The following is a 19470-nucleotide window of genomic DNA, read 5'->3' as shown; positions in this document are numbered from 1 at the left end:
AACTATCACTTTCCTCCTATTTCAGCCACAAGCTTTGGAATTGCCTTGCCAGCTTGGATTGTTGACCAGAAAAATTCAATTTTGGTGAGTGCATTTAAATATGAAACATTATAATGTATCTGATATAATTTTTGTTATATATGGTATGTGTTGGTATTACAAAAAAAATACTGGTATGTTTTAAAATTTAACTGTGTATTTAAAATATAATACATGCTAGTTTAGTTGAAGAAAATTTGAAAAATAAATGAGAGTATTAAAAAAAAAAAAAAAGAATCACCTGCATTCTGCCTTGCTTTCTCAGAAAATGTAGTGGCCTTTAAGGTTTTGTTTTCTAGCTTGAACTTTGAAGATAGTTTTTACATAACGGAGAAAGGAATTGGTTCCCATTATTAGGCGGCTGGTTTGGGACAGGATGTTCTAAAAGTAGTTTTAAAGCATTAAAATTGTGGTGATTTCTTCTCTTTTGGAAGTAGCTTCAGAATTTGGTCCTTCCCTTGGTTTGGGAAACTACTGGTTTTCAACAGTATCCACATTTATCCTAAGGACTGCTTTTTTGGAAAGTTCAAATTATCTTTTCTTCCATCTTTTGCTGTTGTTAGGAGCCGTCGAGTCGGTTCCGACTCATAGCGACCCCATGCACAACAGAACGAAACACTGCCAGGTCCTGAGCCATCCTTAAAATCGTTGTTATGCTTGGGCTCATTGTTGCAGCCACTGTGTCAGTCCGCCTCGTTGAGGGTCTTCCTCTTTTCCACTGACCCTGTACTCTGCCAAGCATGATGTCCTTCTCCAGGGACTGATGCTCCTGACAATATGTCCAAAGTATGTAAGATACAGTCTCGCCATCCTTGCTTCTAAGGAGCATTCTGGTTGTACTTCTTCTAGGACAGATTTGTTCATTCTTTTGGCAGTCCATGGTATATTCAATATTCTTCGCCAACACCACAATTCAAAGGCATCAATTCTTCTTCAGTCTTCCTTATTCATTTTCCAGCTTTCACATGCATATGATGTGATTGAAAATACCATGACGTGGGTCAGGTGCACCTTAGTCTTCAAGGTGACATCCTTGCTCTTCAACACTTTAAAAAGGTCCTTTGCAATAGATTTACCCAATGCAATGCATCTTTTGATTTCTTGACCACTGCTTCCATGGCTGTTGATTGTAGATCCAAGTAAAATGAAATCCATGACAACTTCAGTCTTTTCTCCCTTTATCATAATGGTGCTCATTGGTCCAGTTGTGAGGATTTTTGTTTTCTTTATGTTGAGGTGCAGTCCATACTGAAGGCTGTGGCCTTTGATCTTCATTAGTAAGTGCTTCAAGTCCTCTTCATTTTCAGCAAGCAAGGCTGTGTCATCTGCATAATGCAGGTTGTTAATGAGTCTTCCTCCAATCCTGATGCCCTGTTCTTCTTCATATAGTCCAGCTTCTCGTGTTATTTGCTTGGCATACAGATTGAAGAGGTATGGTGAAAGAATACAACCCTGACGCACACCTTTCCTGACTTTAAACCAATCAGTATCCCCTTGTTGTGTTTGAACGACTGCCTCTTGGTCTACATACAGGTTCCTCGTGAGCACGATTAAGCATTCTGGAATTCCCGTTCCTCGCAGTGTTATCCATAGTTTGTTATGATCCACACAGTCGAATGCCTTTGAATAGTCAGTAAAACACAGGTAAATATCCTCTGGTATTCTCTGCTTTAAGCCAGGATCCATCGGACATCAGCAGTGATATCCCTAGTTCCTTGTCCTCTTCTGAAACCAGCCTGAATTTCTGGCAGTTCCCTGTCAATATACTGCTGCAGTCGTTTTTGAATGATCTTCAGCAAAATTTTGCTTGCGTGTGGTATTAATGATATTGTTCTATAATTTCCATATTCAGTTGGATCACCTTTCTTGGGAATAGGCATAAATATGGATCTCTTCCGGTCAGTTGGCTGGGAAGCTGTCTTCCATATTTCTTGACATAGGCGAGTGAGCACCTTCAGCGCTGTATCTGTTTGTTGAAATATCTCAATTGATATTCCATCAATTCCTGGAGCCTTGTTTTTCGCCAATGCCTTCAGAGCAGCTTGGACTTCTTTCTTCAGTACCATTGGTTCCTGATCATACGCCACCTCTTGAAATAGTTGAACATCGACAAATTCTTTTTGGTATAATGTGTGTATTCCTTCCATCTTCTTTTGATGCTTCCTGCGTCATTTAATGTTTTCCCCATAGAATCCTTCACTATTGCAACTCGAGGCTTGAATTTTTTCTTTAGTTCTTTCAGCTTGAGAAACGCCGAGCATGTTCTTCCCTTTTGGTTTTCCATCTCCAGCTCTTTGCACATGTCATTATAATACTTTACTTTGCCTTCTCAAGAGGCCCTTTGAAATCTTCTGTTCAGTTCTTTTACTTCATGAATTCTTCCTCTTGCTTTAGCTGCTCAACGCTCAAGAGCGAGTTTCAGAATGTCCTTTGACATCCATCTTGGTCTTTTCTTTCTTTCCTGTCTTTTCAATGACCTCTTGCTTTCTTCATGGATGATGTCCTTCCACAACTCGTCTGGTCTTCGGTCAGCAGTGTTCAGTGCGTCAAATCTGTTCTTGAAATGGTCTCTAAATTCAGGTGGGATATACTGAAGGTCATATTTTGGCTCTCGTGGACTTGCTGTGATTTTCTTTGGTTTCAGCTTGAACTTGTATATGAGCAATTGATGGTCTGTTCCACAGTTGGCCCCTGGCCTTGTTCTGACTGATGATATTGAGCTTTTCCATCATCTCTTTCCACAGATGTAGTCAGTTTGATTTCTGTGTGTTCCCTCTGGTGAGGTCCATGTGTATAATTGCCATTTATGTTGGTGAAAGAATGTATTTGCAGTGAAGAAGTTGTTGGTCTTGCAAAATTCTATCATGCAATCTCTGGCATTGTTTCTATCACCAAGGCCATATTTTCCAACTACTGATCCTTCTTCTTTGTTTCCAACTTTCGCATTCCAATCACCAGTAATTATCAGTGCATCTCGATTGCATGTTTGATCTATTTCAGACAGCAGCAGCTGATAAAAATCTTCTATTTTTTCATTTTTGGCCCTAGTGGTTGGTGCGTAAATTTGCATAATAGTCGTATTAACTTGTCTTCCTTGTGGGCGTATGGATATTTTCCTATCACTGACAGCATCGTACTTCAGGATAGATCTTGAAACGTTCTTTTTGACGATGAATGCAATACCATTCCTCTTCGAGTTGTCATTCCCAGCATAGTAGACTATATGATTTTCCAATTCAAATGGCCAATACCAGTCCATTTCAGCTCACTAATGCCTAGGTTATCGATGTTTATGCGTTCCATTTCATTTTTGACGATTTCCAATTTTCCTAGATTCATAAAAAAAAAAAAAATAATATATATTCCAGGTTCCAATTATTAATGGATGTTTGCAGGTGTTTCTTCTCATTTTGAGTTGTGCCATATCAGCAAATGAAGGTCATGAAAGCTTTACTCCATCCACGTCATTAAGGTTGACTCTACTTTAAGGAAGCAGTTCTTCCCCAGTCATCTTTTGAGTTCCTTCCAACCTGGGGGAATCGTCTTCCAGCATTGTATCAGACAGTGTCCCACTGCTATTCATAAGGTTTTCACTGGTAATGCTTTTCAGAAGCAGACTGCTGGGTCCTTCCTCCTAGTCAGTCTTAGCTTCCAGCATCACAGCAACACCCAAGCCCCCACAGTATGGCAAACTGATAGACACGTGGGGGCTTCCATCTTTACCCAGGCTAAATTAATTTTAATACACACTAAATTAAATGGTATATATTCCATACGGTACTTGAGGAGGCAGTCAGATATCAGACTTCAGTCAGGGATAGGTGCTGCAGCTCCAAAGCATCAGGAATTATCTTAACCTGTTGTTTAAGAATAGATGATTCCCTACTTCATCTTTCTTGGAAATAATTATCTAGGAGCTATATTTGAGGCAATTAAAAAAAAATCCACACAATCAGATTGTAGTTGGTTTTAAAAATGGCTATTCAATCCTATTTTATGGCAGCTTAAAATTTATTATCTTCAGGGGTATATCGTTGCTGCACATAAGCATATTTGTCATGCTTAGGATTATTCTGTGGGAGTAACAGAGAAAGTTAGTAAGCTACCAGAGTTGGGATCAAGTAGTAGGAGAAAACCCTGAAATCAACAGACAGATAAGACTAGCAAACAGAATCTTATAAAGTGGCCCCTTGATATTTAGGCAAAGAAACCATTTTAGCCAAGAGTGCTGCTGCTCATTTTTTTCCAAGGTACTGACTACTTGCACAGTATGGATATGGACCTGACTGGAAGGAAAACATAATTTATAAAACTATGTTTTGCTGTGGTTTTTGAGAAGAGTGTCAGTAACAAATTAAAAGGTAATTTATTGTAGTGGATAAGAGCATGGATTTTAGGGATGGACTGCCTGGGTTCAAACCCTGGCTCCACTACTTAGTAGTTTTGTGACCTGGGACAAGCTGTGTAATCTGTATGTAGGGTCACTATGAGTTGGAAGCAACTCGATGGCACCTAACAACAACAATAGGGGTACTACATATAGAGCAACCTCATTTTTTAAACAGCTGCATGTATTCCCTGTCTGCAAAAGGTGAATAATGATAGTACCTTCCTCATAGAATATGAGAATAAGGATTAAACAAGGTAATACATGAGGAATGCTTTTAATACTGCCTCCTGCATTGTTAGCCTGAAAATAAGTGTTCATGAATGTTGTTATAATTTACCTGACGAAGGTCATGCCTTTTTTCTCTTCTTTTCAATTCTAGGTATTACTTGTTTATGGGTTGGCATTTATGGTTATCCTTCCAGTTGTTGTGGTAAGTTCTAGCTCTTTTTATTAACAGTTTTGGAAAGGGAATTGGTGTGTTTTGGAGTCTCCCTGTAAGATTGTAATTTGCACTAGAATATAATCCATGTTAAAGTGCTTGGCCACTGACCAAAAGGTTGGTGGTTCGAACCCATCCGCTGCTCCATGGAGAAAAGACCTGGCTATCTGCTTCTGTAAAGATTACAGCCTACAAAACCCTATGGAGAAGTTCTACTCTGTCCTGTAGAGAGGCTATGAGAATGAACTCTGTAGCACACAACAACATAATCCATTGTTTGCGTGTGATATCAGTCACTTGAGTCTGTTAAAATGTATCTCCTTCCAATCCATATGTTTTCACATAATTGAGATAATACAGATGTACTTAGAATTTAAAAAGAAAGTCTTCCTTTACCACCTTATTCAGTTCTGTTTCTCTCTCAGAAATAATTACTAAGTTTCTGTTTCTCTTTCAGATCTTTTTTTCTATGCATTTATGTCTACTCTCCTCACATGACTTTTTTTTTTTTTTTTTAACTTTAAGGTGACCATACTATATATATTGTTCTGTGACTTTGTTTTGCTTAGTATATAGGGCTCAAGCGTAACGATTGTAAGGATGGCTCAGACTGGGCAGTGTTTTGTTCTGTTTTGCATAGGTTCACTATGAGTTGGAACCGACTCGACGGCACCTAACAACAACAATAGGAGTACTACATATAGAGCAACCTCATTTTTTAAACAGCTGCATGGTACCATAATATGGAGATACCATGAGGTTTATCTCTTGATTTTAACCATTTATTACTTTCACTTCTGGTATCCTTTCTGATCCTTTAGTTCCTCTGAGTCCGATAGCAAGGCTGATAATTAACCAGTCTTGCTTTCTTCATATGATTGTTGTGTGAGGACCCAACTGAATGAAATAATGTGAATGAAAATATCATGCCAACTGTAAAATTGCTACTAAACTTATTTATTAAATACTTATTGAATACATGCCATATGTCAGGATTCAACTTGTTGCTTATTCTCGTTTTGTCTTCAGACAATTTCTAGCTGAAACTTTGGTGTTTAGGCTCGAGTCAGTATATAAATATTTACTAAAGAAATCATTTGAAATATGTAACAATGTGGCATTTGTTTTAAAGCTCAGATGTTTTATTGGTTTATGAATAATTGGAAAATTTGACCATAAACATATTCTGAATCAAACTTAAAATGTATTTTAGTTTTCATGTGTCACTTCTTGTTTATTTTGTGTTTAGGGCTCTTGGTGGTATCGCTCAATACGTTATAGTGGAGATCAGATTCTAATACGCACAACGCAGATTTATACGTACTTTGTTTATAAAACCCGGAATATGGATATGAAACGTAAGTAAACTTAAGTAACTGTGACTTTAGTGAGATTATTTGAGTCGGTATATGCAGTTGATATATATTCCTTAACTGTACAGGGAAATTTCATTTTACAGTTTTGTAGATATTTTGTTCTTATAACTAAAGCTGGAGGAAAGTGCTGGAACCTTTTATCACATTTCTTGATCTGTATTTCTGATTATCGACATTTACTCGATTATATATTATCAGTTATATACCATCAAATTTTGGTAAAGCTTCATATTTGCTGATTTTGTAATAATCCTAATATTTATTATGTGTTGTATTTTTAAAAAATTTTTTTTGTGTGCCAGACACTTCTAGGGATTGCATATATATTAACTCATTTAAAAATCTTCTCTATGCGCCCATGAGTAAGTGCTGTTTTTCTGTACATTTTATAGATGAGGAAGCTGAGGCACAGAAAAGTTAAGTAACATGCCCAGTGGCACATAATAAGTAGCAGAGCCAGTGTTAAACCCAAGCAATCTAGCTCCCAAACACTAAACCACTACATTATCCTGTCTTCACTTTGGTAAAAATAAATAGAAGCATTGGGTGTGTTGAAAGAAAATCATCAGAATATTTCATTCCCAGAGTCTTACTTCAAAATTTCTTATAAAAAAGAAATTTCCTAAATACTTTCTTTGATCCTGTAAAACAAAATTTTAGTTTACTCTTTGAATGTATAGTGTCACCTTTCAGAATGACTGCTTTTCAAAAATCATAGGCCATCCCCCCTTCCCTTCTTAAAAAGAATAGGTGTTTAATACTGTTTATTACCAGTTTTACTAATTTTCTTGGTAATGAGAAAGAGATTTCCTCAGGATCATATGACTGTGTGTGAACAGACTTATATTTCTGAGGAATAAACAAATATTTTTCTCTATTATACATAACGTGTTTTAGGATGGTGCTGGATTCAAGTATCGATATAGAAACTTATTCCCTTATGAAAATATTTTGTGTTCATAATCTTTTTTAACATGTTGTTTACAAAGTGAATTTGAGTTCTGGTTGATTTCTGAGGGTGGCACTTGGTCTCACAAAATTAGTTTTGTCAGAAGAGCATTATTTAGCTGTTGGGTTTAGTTACATATCTGTGGTTATTTTAGTGTTGCCACCAGTTCTGTAGCTAGCATAGGAAAAAATGTTTACATGAAAACGTTTGAGGGTAATTAATAGTAATTGTTTGTGGTGTTGTTAGGTGCTGTTGAGTTGGTTCTGACTCAAAGCGACCCTGTGTACAACAGAACGAAACACTGTGCCGTCCTTATTATGCTTAAAGCTCATTGTTGCATCCACTGTATCAGTCCATCTTGTGGAGGGTCTTATTTTTCGCTGACCCTCTACCAAGCATGATATTATTCTCCAGGGACTGGTCTCTCCTGATAAACATGTCCAAAGTACATGAGATGAAGTCTTGCCCTCCTCGCCTCCCAGGAGCACTTTGGCTGTAATTCTTCCAAGACAGAGCTGTTTGTTCTTCTGGCAGTTAATAGTGATAGCTAACACATACACTGTGCTTTCTACGTGTCAGGCACCTTTAAAAAATTTTTACATATATTAACTTATTTATTCCCCACAAAAACCCTATGAGGTAGGAACATAAGAAGAAACTGAGGCACAGAGAGAGGTTACTTAGCTAGGAAGTGACAAAGCCCCAGGGTCAATGCGTTAACCTCTTTGGTGTCCTGACTTTAGCGAGTCCATTGCATGTGTTGTCCTGCGGTAAGGTGAGAGTGATGACTATAGTGCCGATCCTTAAAGCTAATGAGAGTAATGCTAATGTACGTGGCTGCAAATGTGGTGTATTTTTAGGAACACTATTCCTCCAAATAATGGGCCCTGGTGGCATAGTGTTAACCAAAAGGTTGGCAGTGCAGATCCACCAGCTGCCCCTTGGGAACCCTGTGGGGCAGTTCTGCTCTGTCTTGTAGGGTTGCTACGAGTTGGAACCGACTCAGTGGGAATGGGTTTGGGTTTCCTTTTTTTGTTGTTCCTCCAGAACCCCCCAGGGTTCCATGATAAAAAAATTTCTAGAAATTACGGTGTGTTTTAGTTTACAGAAGGCTCTGAGAAGTCAAAATTTGACCATAAGCCTGTAACATTTGTTAACCCAGTGTTTCCCAACCTTATTTAACCATTTAAAGAGAAAAACCCATTGTCATCGGTTCCGACTCACGGTGACCCCAGGTGTCACAGAGTAGAACTGCCTTGTAGGGTTTTCTTGGCTGCAGTCTTCACAGAAACAGATCACCAGGACTTTCTTCTGTGGCACCACTGGGTGCATTGAACCACCAACCTTTAGGTTTGTAGTCGAGCACAAACTATTTGTGCCACCCACCCCCCCAAAAAAAAACTGTTGCTGTCGGGTCAGTTCCCGACTCATTGTGACCCTATAGGACAGAGTAGAAATGCCTTACAGGGTTTTGAAGGAGTGGCCGGTGGATTCGAACTGCTGACCTTTTGGTTAGCAGCTGAGCTGTTAACCACTGTGCCACCAGAGCTCCAAGGAGCGTTATTTAACCACAGTGCCTCTTTTTTTTAATATCACATATAAGTTTTGCATATATTAACTCATTTATTAATATCACGCAGAATACTAATGTTCTGTAGAAAGTTTTTGTGGAGCACATACTTGGGTCTAGAAATAGGTGCTAGTTTAAGTTATTTTAACGTATCCAGCTATTTTGGAGCTCTAAAATTGATGTATGTTTCTCTTCAGTTTTCTGTTGAGGTAATATTGTGCACATTTTAAAAAGTAAGGCATTTGTTTTCTATGTGAGAAGTTAATACTTGTCAGTGGTGGAATTCAGATGATTTTTAGTATTGTGCATGATTGGGGAAGTGCCTTACTTTAGGGTTAATGAAGTACCTTTGGAGGGGAAACTAATAGATGAGCAAATTTATTTACCTCCATATTTCTTTTTTTCTTAGGTCTTCTCATGGTTTTGGCTGGAGCCTCTGAATTTGATCCTCAGTATAATAAAGATGCCACAAGCAGACCGACGGACAATATTCTAATACCACAGGTTAGGCCAGTCTCCCAAATTCCATGGTGAGCATTTAAATACTAAAGCTAATGCTCTTTGAAGTATATATTTTTGAATAATTATTTTATTTACTCTAGCTAATCAGAGAAATTGGCAGCATTAATTTAAAGAAGAATGAGCCTCCACTTACCTGCCCATACAGCTTGAAGGCCAGAGTTCTTTTACTGTCTCATCTTGCTAGAATGAAAATTCCTGAGACACTTGAAGAAGGTATTTGTGATTCTAATGTATACAGGGTTTTAATGGGACCAAAGCAATGGATTTAATTAGACCTCATGGTACAGTGTTTTTGTCGCGTTTTTTTTTTTTTTTCTCAATCAAGTAGTTAATTGCTCAAGGACCTTTTTAAAAGAAATCTGTATGCTTCATAATTACTTCACAGTTTGAAGGTCTAAGTAAGTCAGATGTTTTGGCAAATGTTAAAATTTAGTTTTTCAAGGTGAGAGAATGCTCTGTGTGGGAAATGTTTAGTTAATTGCAGATTATGCAGGAATTCCTAATGACTCTTCAAAAGACTTTGTAAGCTTTTTGGAGTAGGGAAAAAAATGATTTCACAACAGTTACCGCAATCCTCTCCTGCCGCCATCCCCTTCCAACAGTGGTTAACAGCAAAGCATCTGTTTAATCTTTATTTAAAGCTTTGTACGTATTTGAAGCCATCCATTCTGCCTAAAAGAAAAGCAGTGAAGTAGGACAGCAGTGTTTCCTGGGATGTCATCAATTTGAATGTCATCTCTTCTTTACCTGCATTATTTTAATAGTTTTAAAAGAACATTATTATCCTTAAGGAGTAAATGTTCTTTGTGAATGAAATCTCCCACCCCACCTAGCCCCTTGTAAGCCAACAATGCAATCAAATGCCTATGAAAGCAAGGCAATGTGATGCTCAGTAATTGGTGCTAGGATAGGATGCTTATGTTAGAATGAAGGAGCGTTATTTAGGCATTGTTGTTGAGGTTGCTTTGAATTATAAAGTTAACTAGTAATTTTGTTGCTAATGTTTTGTTTAGATATGGAACCATCTCCATTTTTACCAATAATCTGTAGTAGAAACAGGGAATAAATTTTCTTAGGTTGGATATCAAACCCAGTGTATGGTGAACATTGTTAAAATAGTTAACTCTTTTGTACAGTATAAATGAAAGAATCTTTTCTCCCTTATTCCCTCGCTCTTTGCATTTAATTGACACTTATTCTCAATCTTAGTCTTTGAACCTGTTCTTCATTATAATTACAGAAACATAACTGCCGAAGAAGAAAAAAAAATGTTTTGTTGTTGTTGAGAATATGTACAGCAGAACATACACCAATTCAACAATTTCTACTTGTATAGTTCAGTGACATTGATTCCATTCTTCAAGTTGTGCAACCATTCTCACCCTCCTTTTCCAAATTATTCCTCCCCCACTAACATAAACTCAACTGCCCCCTAAGTTTCCTATGAAATCTTTCAAATTATTGTTGTCAGATTGATCCCATATAGATAATTCTTAAAAGAGCACAATGCTCAAGGCAAACATTCTTTTTTTTTTCTTTTCCTCCAAATTTATTTTTTTTTATTGTACTTGAGATGAAGGTTTACAGAGCAAACTAGTTTCTCATTAAACAGTTAATGCACATATTGTTCTGTGATATTGGGTTGCCAACCCCACGACATGTCAACACTCTCCCCTTCTTGAGCTTAGGTTCCCCATTACCAGCTTTCCTGTCCCTTTCTGCCTTCTTGTCCTTGTCCCTGGGTTTATGTGCCCATTTAGTCTTGCTTTGTTTTATGGGCCTGAATAATCTTTGGCTGAAGGGTGAACCTCAGGAATGATTGTATTACTGAGCTGTAAGATTGTCCAGGGGCCATACTCTTGGGATTTCTCCAATGTCAGACCAGTAAGTCTGTTTTTTTTGTGTGTGTGAATTAGAATTTTTTTCTTTATTTTTCTCCAGCTCTGTCCGGGATGCTCTATTGTGACCCCTGTCAGAGCAGTCAGTGGTGGTAGCCAGGCACCAGCTAGTTGTGCTGGACTCAGTCTTGTGGAAGCTGTGATAGTTGTGGTCCATTAGTCCTTTGGACTAATCTTTCCCTTCCACCTTTAGTTTTTTTCATTCGTCCTCGCTCTAGATGGGATGAGAGCAGTGGAATATCTTAGATGGCCGCTCACAAGCTTTTAAGACCCCAGAAGTTACTCACCAAAGAGAATGTAGAACATTTTCTTTATAAATATGTTATGCCAGCTGAGCTAGATGTTCCCTGAGACCATGGTCCCCACAGTCCTCAGCCCAGTAATTCAGTCCATCAGGGAGTTTGGATGTGTCTTTGGAGCTTCTATGACCTTGCCTTAGACAGGTTGTCCTGGCTTCTCCAGTATTGTGTACTGCCTTACCCTTCACCAAAGTTACGACTTATCTATTGTCTATTTAATATTTTTCCCTCCCATCCCTCCTCTCCCTCGTAACCATCAAAGATTGTTCCTTTTTGTGCATAAACCTTTTCGTGAGAGTTTTTATAGTAGTGGATTTATATGGTATTTGTCCTTTTGTGATTGACTTATTTCACTCAGCATAATGCCCTCCAGATTCGCCCATGTTAGCAGGTGCTTCACAGATTCATCATTGTTTTTTATCATTGCGTAATACTCCATTGTGTGTCTGTACCACAGTTTGTTTATCTATTCATCTGTTGATGGTTGTTTCCGTCTTTTTGCTATTGTGAACAATGCTGCAGTGAACATGGGTGTGGATATGTCTATTGGTATGACGACTCTTATTTCTCTAGAATATATTCCTACAAGTGGGATTTCTGGATCATACGGTATTTCTATTTCTAGCTTTCTAAGGAAGCGCCGTATCGTTTTCCAAAGTGGTTGTACCATTTTGCATTCCCACCAACAGTGCATAAGAGTTCCAGTTTCCCCATAGCCTCTCCAACATTTGTTATTCTCTGTTTTTTTTGATTCATGCCAGTAATGTTGCGATGAGATAGTATCTTGTGGTTTTGATTTGCATTTCTCTAATGGCTAGTGATCATGAGCATTTCCTCATGTATCTGTTGGCCACTTGAATGTTTTCTTTGGTGAAGTGTCTGTTCTTACCCTTTGTCCTTTTTTTTTTTTAACCGTGCTTCAGATGAAGGTTTACAGAACAAACGAGTTTCTCATTAAACAGTACACATACTGTTTTATGACATTGGCTAACAGCCCAATGACATGTCAACACTCTCCTTTCTCTACCTTGGGTTCCCTATTACCCGCTTTCCTGTCCCCTCCTGCCTTCATGTTCTTGCCCCTAGGGTGGTATGCCCCTTGAGTCTTGTTTTGTTTTATGGTCTTTTGTCTGTGTTTTAATTGGATTGTCTTTTTGTTGTAGAGGTGTTGGATTTTCCTGTAGATTTAAGAAATTAGCCTTATTCAGATTTCTCACAGCCAGAATTTTTTCCCCAGCCTGTAGGTTCTCTTTTTACTGTTTTGGTGAAGTCTTTTGATAAGCATAACTGTTTAATTTTTAGAAGAGCCCAGTTATCTAGCTTATCTTCTTGTGTTTGTGTATTGTTAGTTATGATATGTATCCTGTTAATGCCGTGTGTTAGAGCCTCTAGAGTTGACCCTATTTTTTCTTCTATGATCTTTATAGTTTTTGGTTTTATGTTTACGTCTTTGATCCATTTTGAATTAGTTTTTGTGTATGGTGTGAGGTATGGGTCCTGTTTCATGTTTTTACAAATGGACATCCAGTTTTGCCAGCACCACTTGCTAAAAGGACTGTCTTTTCTTCATTTGTTGGACTTTGGGTCTTCTTTGAAGATCAGGTGACCATAGGTGGATGGATTTACATCTAGGTTCTCAATTTTGTTCCATTGTACTAGTACAGGGTATTTTGACTACCATAGCTGTGTAGTAGGTTCCGAGGTCAGGTAGTGCGAGTCCTCCTACTTTATTCTTCTTCATTAGTGCCTTACTTATCCGGGGCCTCTTTGTTTTTCATATAAAGTTAACGAGTAGTTTTTCCATCTCTTTGAAGAATGCTGTTGGTATTTGGATTGGGATTGCATCGTATTTGTAGATTGCTTTAGGTAGAACTGACTTGTTCATAATGTTGAGTCTACCTATCTGTGAGCATGGTATGTTTTTCCATTTATGTAGGTCTCTCTTGGTTTCTTGCAGTGGTGTTTTGTAGATTTCTTTGTATAAGTCTTTTAACATCCCTGGTTAGATTTATTCCTAAGTATTTTACTTTTTTAGGGGCTATTATAAATGGTATTGTTTTCCTGATTCTCAAGGCAGACATTCTTTACTAGTTAAGCTTAACTATTGTGTAGTTTTAAGGAAACTTTGGGAGTTATATTTGGCTTAAGGTTTAAAGTTTATCTCAGGACAGTAGTTTCAGGGGTTCAATTAGCCTTCATGGCCCCAGGAATTCGGGGTTCTATGGGAATTTGAATTCTATTCTGCATTTCCAAGAAGAAAATTCTTAAATTCTCAAATATAGCAAGACTAAGACTTTTACAAAGAAAGATAAGAAATTGAACTATTAAGCCCAAAACTATAATATTAAAAATTTGCCTTTGAAACCTCAAATTTAATCTAGGGTTTTCTGGCTGGTTTTTGAGATAATGATGCTGAGGAGAAATTCTTCTGTTCAATCTGTAAATTTTATAGTCTTGGGTTAAGCTGATAAAGATACTTTAAGTATAAAAGCAGAATGATTTGTTTCAGGTTTTTGATTGTTTTGCAGATCAGCAATTTATGCTTAAAAAGTGCCCTGCCCTACTTCAAGAAATGGTGAATGTAATCTGCCAACTAATAATAATGGCTCGGAGCCGTGAAGGTGAGGAGGAAATGTAATTAATTATGTTGTACTTCTCCTTGTAAGAACATACAGATTATAATTCATAGTTTTAAGATTTTTGGGTACTTACTGTAATTCCCCCTATCGATCCTATCAGCTCCTGGTATTGCCTATGGTTTTACTTATTTTCTTTGCTGTACTTTCTGTTATATAAAGTCTTTACCACTGTTCACTGTGTTTTTGAATTATGTTTTTTGTTATGTCCTTAGCAGAGATTTTAAATACGCTTTTTCTTCCTCTGAATATTTTTGGAGTTAGGTTATTCTGTTTTATAACAGTGAATTTGAAATAATTCTTTTACTGATGTAATGATGATTCACCTGACACATAGTGCTTTTTTCGTGAAAGAAAAAGAACAATGGAATTTGTTGTCAGTGATGGAAAAGGGAGACTCTTATAAAAAGGAGGTAGTAGTTGTGGTTCATTGTTATGGATGGTGTTGGTTCCGGCATGGTGTTAGTATATTCTCTAAACTAATAATGCCTGATAATTTACTGTTATTGAGGTGATGCAAATAATTTTTCCATTAAATCAGTGTGCACTGGATAACGTGCATTTTGCCAAGTTCGTGTATTTCTAGTATCTTATCCAGTAACTTTTAAAGGAAAATCAACACCATTATTTTAAAATGCAAGGTGTTAAGAATGTTAGTATGAATCTTGTTTTTGTGGTGATTTCTGTTCTCTTGAACATGTAAAAAGTCCATCCCTGTTTTTTCTTTTTTTTCTATTCTTTCTAAGAAAGGGAGTTTCGTGCTCCAACTTTGACATCACTAGAAAACTGCATGAAGCTTTCTCAGATGGCCGTTCAAGGCCTTCAGCAGTTTAAGTCTCCCCTTCTGCAGCTCCCTCACATTGAAGAGGACAATCTTAGGCGGGTTTCTAATCATAAAAAGGTATCTTTTTTCTACTTTAAAGTTAATTTTTAGCAGCTTGTCACATTACTTAAAGATAACATGAATGAGTTTTTTTTAGAAATGGTTACTATGCATTTCTTAGATTTAGAATGTCTTAAACATTTTAAAACTCTCTCAGGTGGTTTTCATTAGTATTTTCTTGATTATGTAGCTGTTTTGTTAATATTTTACTACTGTAAGTGTTTTTACTATTTTGAGAGTCAGTGCATTTAAGCAATTAATGCTTTGATCCTTACATGTTATTACCAAAAATAAATGGACTAAGTAAAAATGAACTGTAATTTCTAGTCATTTCATTTTCAGCTTAAAGATAGGGTAAAGGTTTATTGGTTGAGTATGAACAAAAAAAATATGAAGCATTCAATAAAGAAATAGATTCAGATAATTCTAACTTATAAAATACAATAATAATGAAGATATGATAATGAACCTTAAGGTGTAGCAAAAATGTATATAAATGAGAAACTTGAGGAAATACAAGAGGAAATTGAATAAAAATGTAATTCTAATAGGAGATCTTAAACATGTCCAGTAGACCATGTGAACAGAAGATAGACATTAGGTTTGATATTATAATAAGGTAGAATTAATGTAAATTAGAAATTTTTATCAGTGTTTTCTGTCCTTTCATGTAATGGTGGTACCCTTATAAGTCTGATCATATGTTGGGCCATAATTAAAAATCTCAGAATCCAAAAGTAGAAATTTCACATGCCTCATTATATAATCCCAGTGAAAGTTAAAAATTAAATGCATTTTGCACAAATAACGTACACCTTCTACGTTTGTCAGCCATGTACTCTTCCTGCCAGGTATTTTTGTAAGTGCTGATATGCCAATTTTTTTTTTTTTACACGTTGCTGTACAATTAAATTAGCTTAGCGCACTTACAAAAATATCTTGCAGAGTGAGGGCATGGTTGGCAAACAAACATAGAAGCTGTGTGTTATTTGTGTAAAAATACAGCAACTAGTACCAAACACCTAGAAATTAAAGAACATTTTCCTGAGTAACCATTCAGGCAAAGTAGACATAACTGCAGTAATAGACAATTGTATATTTAGAAAATAACAATGAGAATATTATATAGTAAAACCTTGAGGGTGCAACTGTACTTGGAGGTAAATTCATACTTAAGGATTTTTATTATTAAAATTGAAAATGAAGGTAAAGATTTTTATTATTAAAATTGAAAATGAAGGTTAACAACTTAGCATTCAACTCTATTTTTTTGTAAAGCAAAAAAAGTACTAAGGAAATATAGAAGATAGACTTTTTAGAGGATAAAGAGCAGAAATTAATTTGAATTAGGATATAAATAGATGAATTAATTAGCTTAAGAGATTTAAAAACCTAAAGTAGATAAACGTTTGGCAAATGTAATCAAGAAAGGAAATAATGCAATTAGAAAATTATAATAGAAGTAGGAGATTTAAAAAACAGTAATGTTGTATACAATTGTAATCGTGGAAAACTCAATGACAGATCAGGAAAAGAAAAATTAGTATTCAAATGACAATATGATGAATTAAAAAACTGGCAGAATTTCTAACTGAAGAAGATAATGAAAAAATTATCAAGAACAGAATCCCTCACATGTACCTTTTATGACACATGAATTAGTGTAGAACACACAAAAAAGAAAAGGCTTCATTTCTTTACTTTTTGAAGCAAAAATAATCATATCTCAAACTTTGGCAACACCATGGAGAAAACAGTCTCTAGGCCAAGACATTTTATATAGTTGCTAAAATGCTATATAAACATTAAGCACTGGAGTAAGTTTTAAGAAGAAAATTCTACTCTGGGGCTTACTTCAGGAATGCAAAAATGGTTCCGTTTTTAAAGAAAACTGTTAATAAAGAGTGTTAAAGATTAGATAAGGGAAATTATATGACTATCTTATTAGTGTCAAACAAGCATTTGATTAAAATTTATCCACTATTCTAAATAAAAACCCTTAAAAAATGTTCAAGCAAAAAAGAAAACCAAGTAAAACAAAGTAAAGAGTGATGGAACACTAACTCAATCTTTGCAGAATGAGTGGTACTTAAAATTTGAAATGAGAGTCAGTAGCATGAACAACAAAGGAGAAGAATGTGCCTTCTTGACACACAGGACCAACCTCTACTAATACTTGGGAGAGAGGAGGACGTAGCATATTTGGGGAACTGCAGATAGTTCCATGTGGCTGCAGCATAAAGTCTAAGAAGAGATAGGGTCGGGGGGCAACTAGGCAGGGTCCAGGCAGTGAAGGGTCTTATATACCATCTACAAGACCCTTGGATTTTGTCTTGGGAGTAAGAAAGTAAAAGGATAGGAGTGTGCAGATCTAGGTAAAAATACGTAGTTCTGGGAGTAAGAAGTTGAAAGTTTTGATGATTGATTGTTTTTCGGAAAACAAGTTAGCATTGTTTCTCAAGAGGTAAATAAGTGTTCAAACCCTTTAACTCAGCTCTTGTGGGAATTTATCCTAAGAAAATAACTCTTAAAAAAAAAAAAAGATGTATGTACAAAGGTGTTCATGTGGCTGCAGCATAAAGGTAACTTTGGAAAGAAACCAAATGCGGAACCATGGAGGAATGTTTAAGCTACGATGTATTTACCCCGTTGACTGCTATGCAGTCACTAAAAATGTCTTCACAGAAAATGATAAATGGGAAAAGTAGTATAAAAATTGCTTATGTAGTGAAAATTGGAAACCCTGATGGCGTAATGGTGAAGAGCTACAACTGCTAACCTGAAGGTCGGCAGTTCAAAACCACCAGGTGCTCCTTGGAAACCCTATGGGGCAGTTTTACTATGTCATATAGGGTCACGAGTCGGAATTGATTTAGTGGCCACAGGTTTTGGTTATGTAGTGAAATTGCAAGGAAATCTATATATATTTAAAGAAGAATTGAAAGAAATAAATACCAGAATGACAGTAGTTTTTGCTTGGGTCAAAATTCTATGTGAATGTTGTTTTTTCTCTAACCTGATTTTTTTTAAATATTTAAAAATAAGTCTTTATTAACTTTGTAATAAAAAAAGTATTTAAGTTTGGAGAAAAAGGCGTTAAATGCTATCTAGTTGTATATTCTATATTTATGCCTGTTCACAAGTAAGGTGATCCTGCTGAATGTGGAGATTATTGAACAATATCAATAATACCACGTGCAAGCAAAATTTTGCTGAAAATCAATCAAAAGTGGCTACAGCAATATATTGACAGGGAGCTGCCAGAAATTCAAGCCAGATTCATAAGAGGACGTAGAACCAGGGATATCATTGCTGATGTCAAATGGATCCTGGCTGAAAGCAGAGAATACCAGAAAGATGTTTACCTGTGTTTTACCGACTATACAAAAGCATTCAACTCTGTGGACCATAACAAATTAAGGATAAAAGAACGGGAATTCCAGAACACTTAATTGTGTTAATGAGGAACCTGTACACAGATCAAGACCAAGTTGTTCACACAGAACAAGGGGATACTGTGTGGTTTAAAGTCAGGAAAGGTATGCATCAGGGTTGTATCCTTTCACCATACCTATTCAGTATGTATAAAAACCAAACAAAATCAAACCAAACCCACTGCGGTCGAGTGGATTCTGAGTCATAGCGACCCTATAGGACAGAGTAGAACTGCCCCATAGAGTTTCCAAGGAGCGCCTGGTGGATTCAAACTGCTGACCTTTTGGTTAGCAGCCATAGCACTTAACCGCTATGGCACCAGGGTTTCCTTCAATCTGTATGCTGAGCAAATAATCTGAGAAGCTAGACTATATGAAGAAGAAGAGGACTTCAGGATTGGAGGAAGACTCACTAACAACCTGCATTATGCAGATGACACAACCTTGCTTGCTGAAAATGAAGAGGACTTGAAGCACTTACTGATGAAGACCAAGACTACAGCCTTCAATAAGGACTACACCTCAGCTTAAAAAAAAAAAAAAACAACGTAAAGAAAGTAAAAATCCTAACAACTAGACCAGTAAGCAACATTGTGGTAAACAGGGAAAAGATTGAGGTTGTCAAGGATTTCATTTCACTTGGATCTGTAATCAACAGCCATGGAAGCTGCAGTCAAGAAATCAAAAGATGCATTGCCTTGGGTAAATCTGTTGCAAAGGACCTTTTTAAAGTGTTGAGGAGCAAGGATGTCACCTTGAAGACTAAGGTGTGCCTGACCCAAGCCATGGTATTTTCAATTGCATCATATGCATGTGAAAGCGGACAATGAATAAGGAAGACCGAAGAAGAATTGATGGTTTTGAATTGTGGTGTTGGCGAAGAATATCGAATATACCATGGACTGCCAAAAGAATGAACAAATCTGTCCTGGAAGAAGTACAACCAGAATGCTCCTTAGAAGCAAGGATGGTGAGACTGCGTCTTACATACTTTGGACATGTTGTCAGGAGGGATCAGTCCCTGGAGAAGGACAT

The 19470-nt window shown here is 36.7% G+C and overlaps 1 protein-coding gene across 1 annotated transcript in view; it reads left to right on the top strand.

The window, feature by feature from the left end:
• The window catches only part of SEC63 (SEC63 homolog, protein translocation regulator), a 78808-nt gene that overhangs the window by 35889 nt on the left and 23449 nt on the right, over positions 1 to 19470 (top strand). The window contains exons 6-12 of the mRNA XM_049896107.1: positions 26 to 84; positions 4809 to 4859; positions 6118 to 6226; positions 9173 to 9267; positions 9366 to 9498; positions 14011 to 14103; positions 14865 to 15019. Of these exons, the coding sequence (XP_049752064.1) occupies positions 26 to 84; positions 4809 to 4859; positions 6118 to 6226; positions 9173 to 9267; positions 9366 to 9498; positions 14011 to 14103; positions 14865 to 15019 (695 nt within the window). The remainder of the gene's footprint in view (positions 1 to 25; positions 85 to 4808; positions 4860 to 6117; positions 6227 to 9172; positions 9268 to 9365; positions 9499 to 14010; positions 14104 to 14864; positions 15020 to 19470) is intronic.

Source organism: Elephas maximus, chromosome 1, assembly GCF_024166365.1.
Source record: "Elephas maximus indicus isolate mEleMax1 chromosome 1, mEleMax1 primary haplotype, whole genome shotgun sequence".
NCBI classification, from domain to species: Eukaryota; Metazoa; Chordata; class Mammalia; order Proboscidea; family Elephantidae; genus Elephas; species Elephas maximus.
This window is presented reverse-complemented; position numbering and strand designations above follow the sequence as displayed.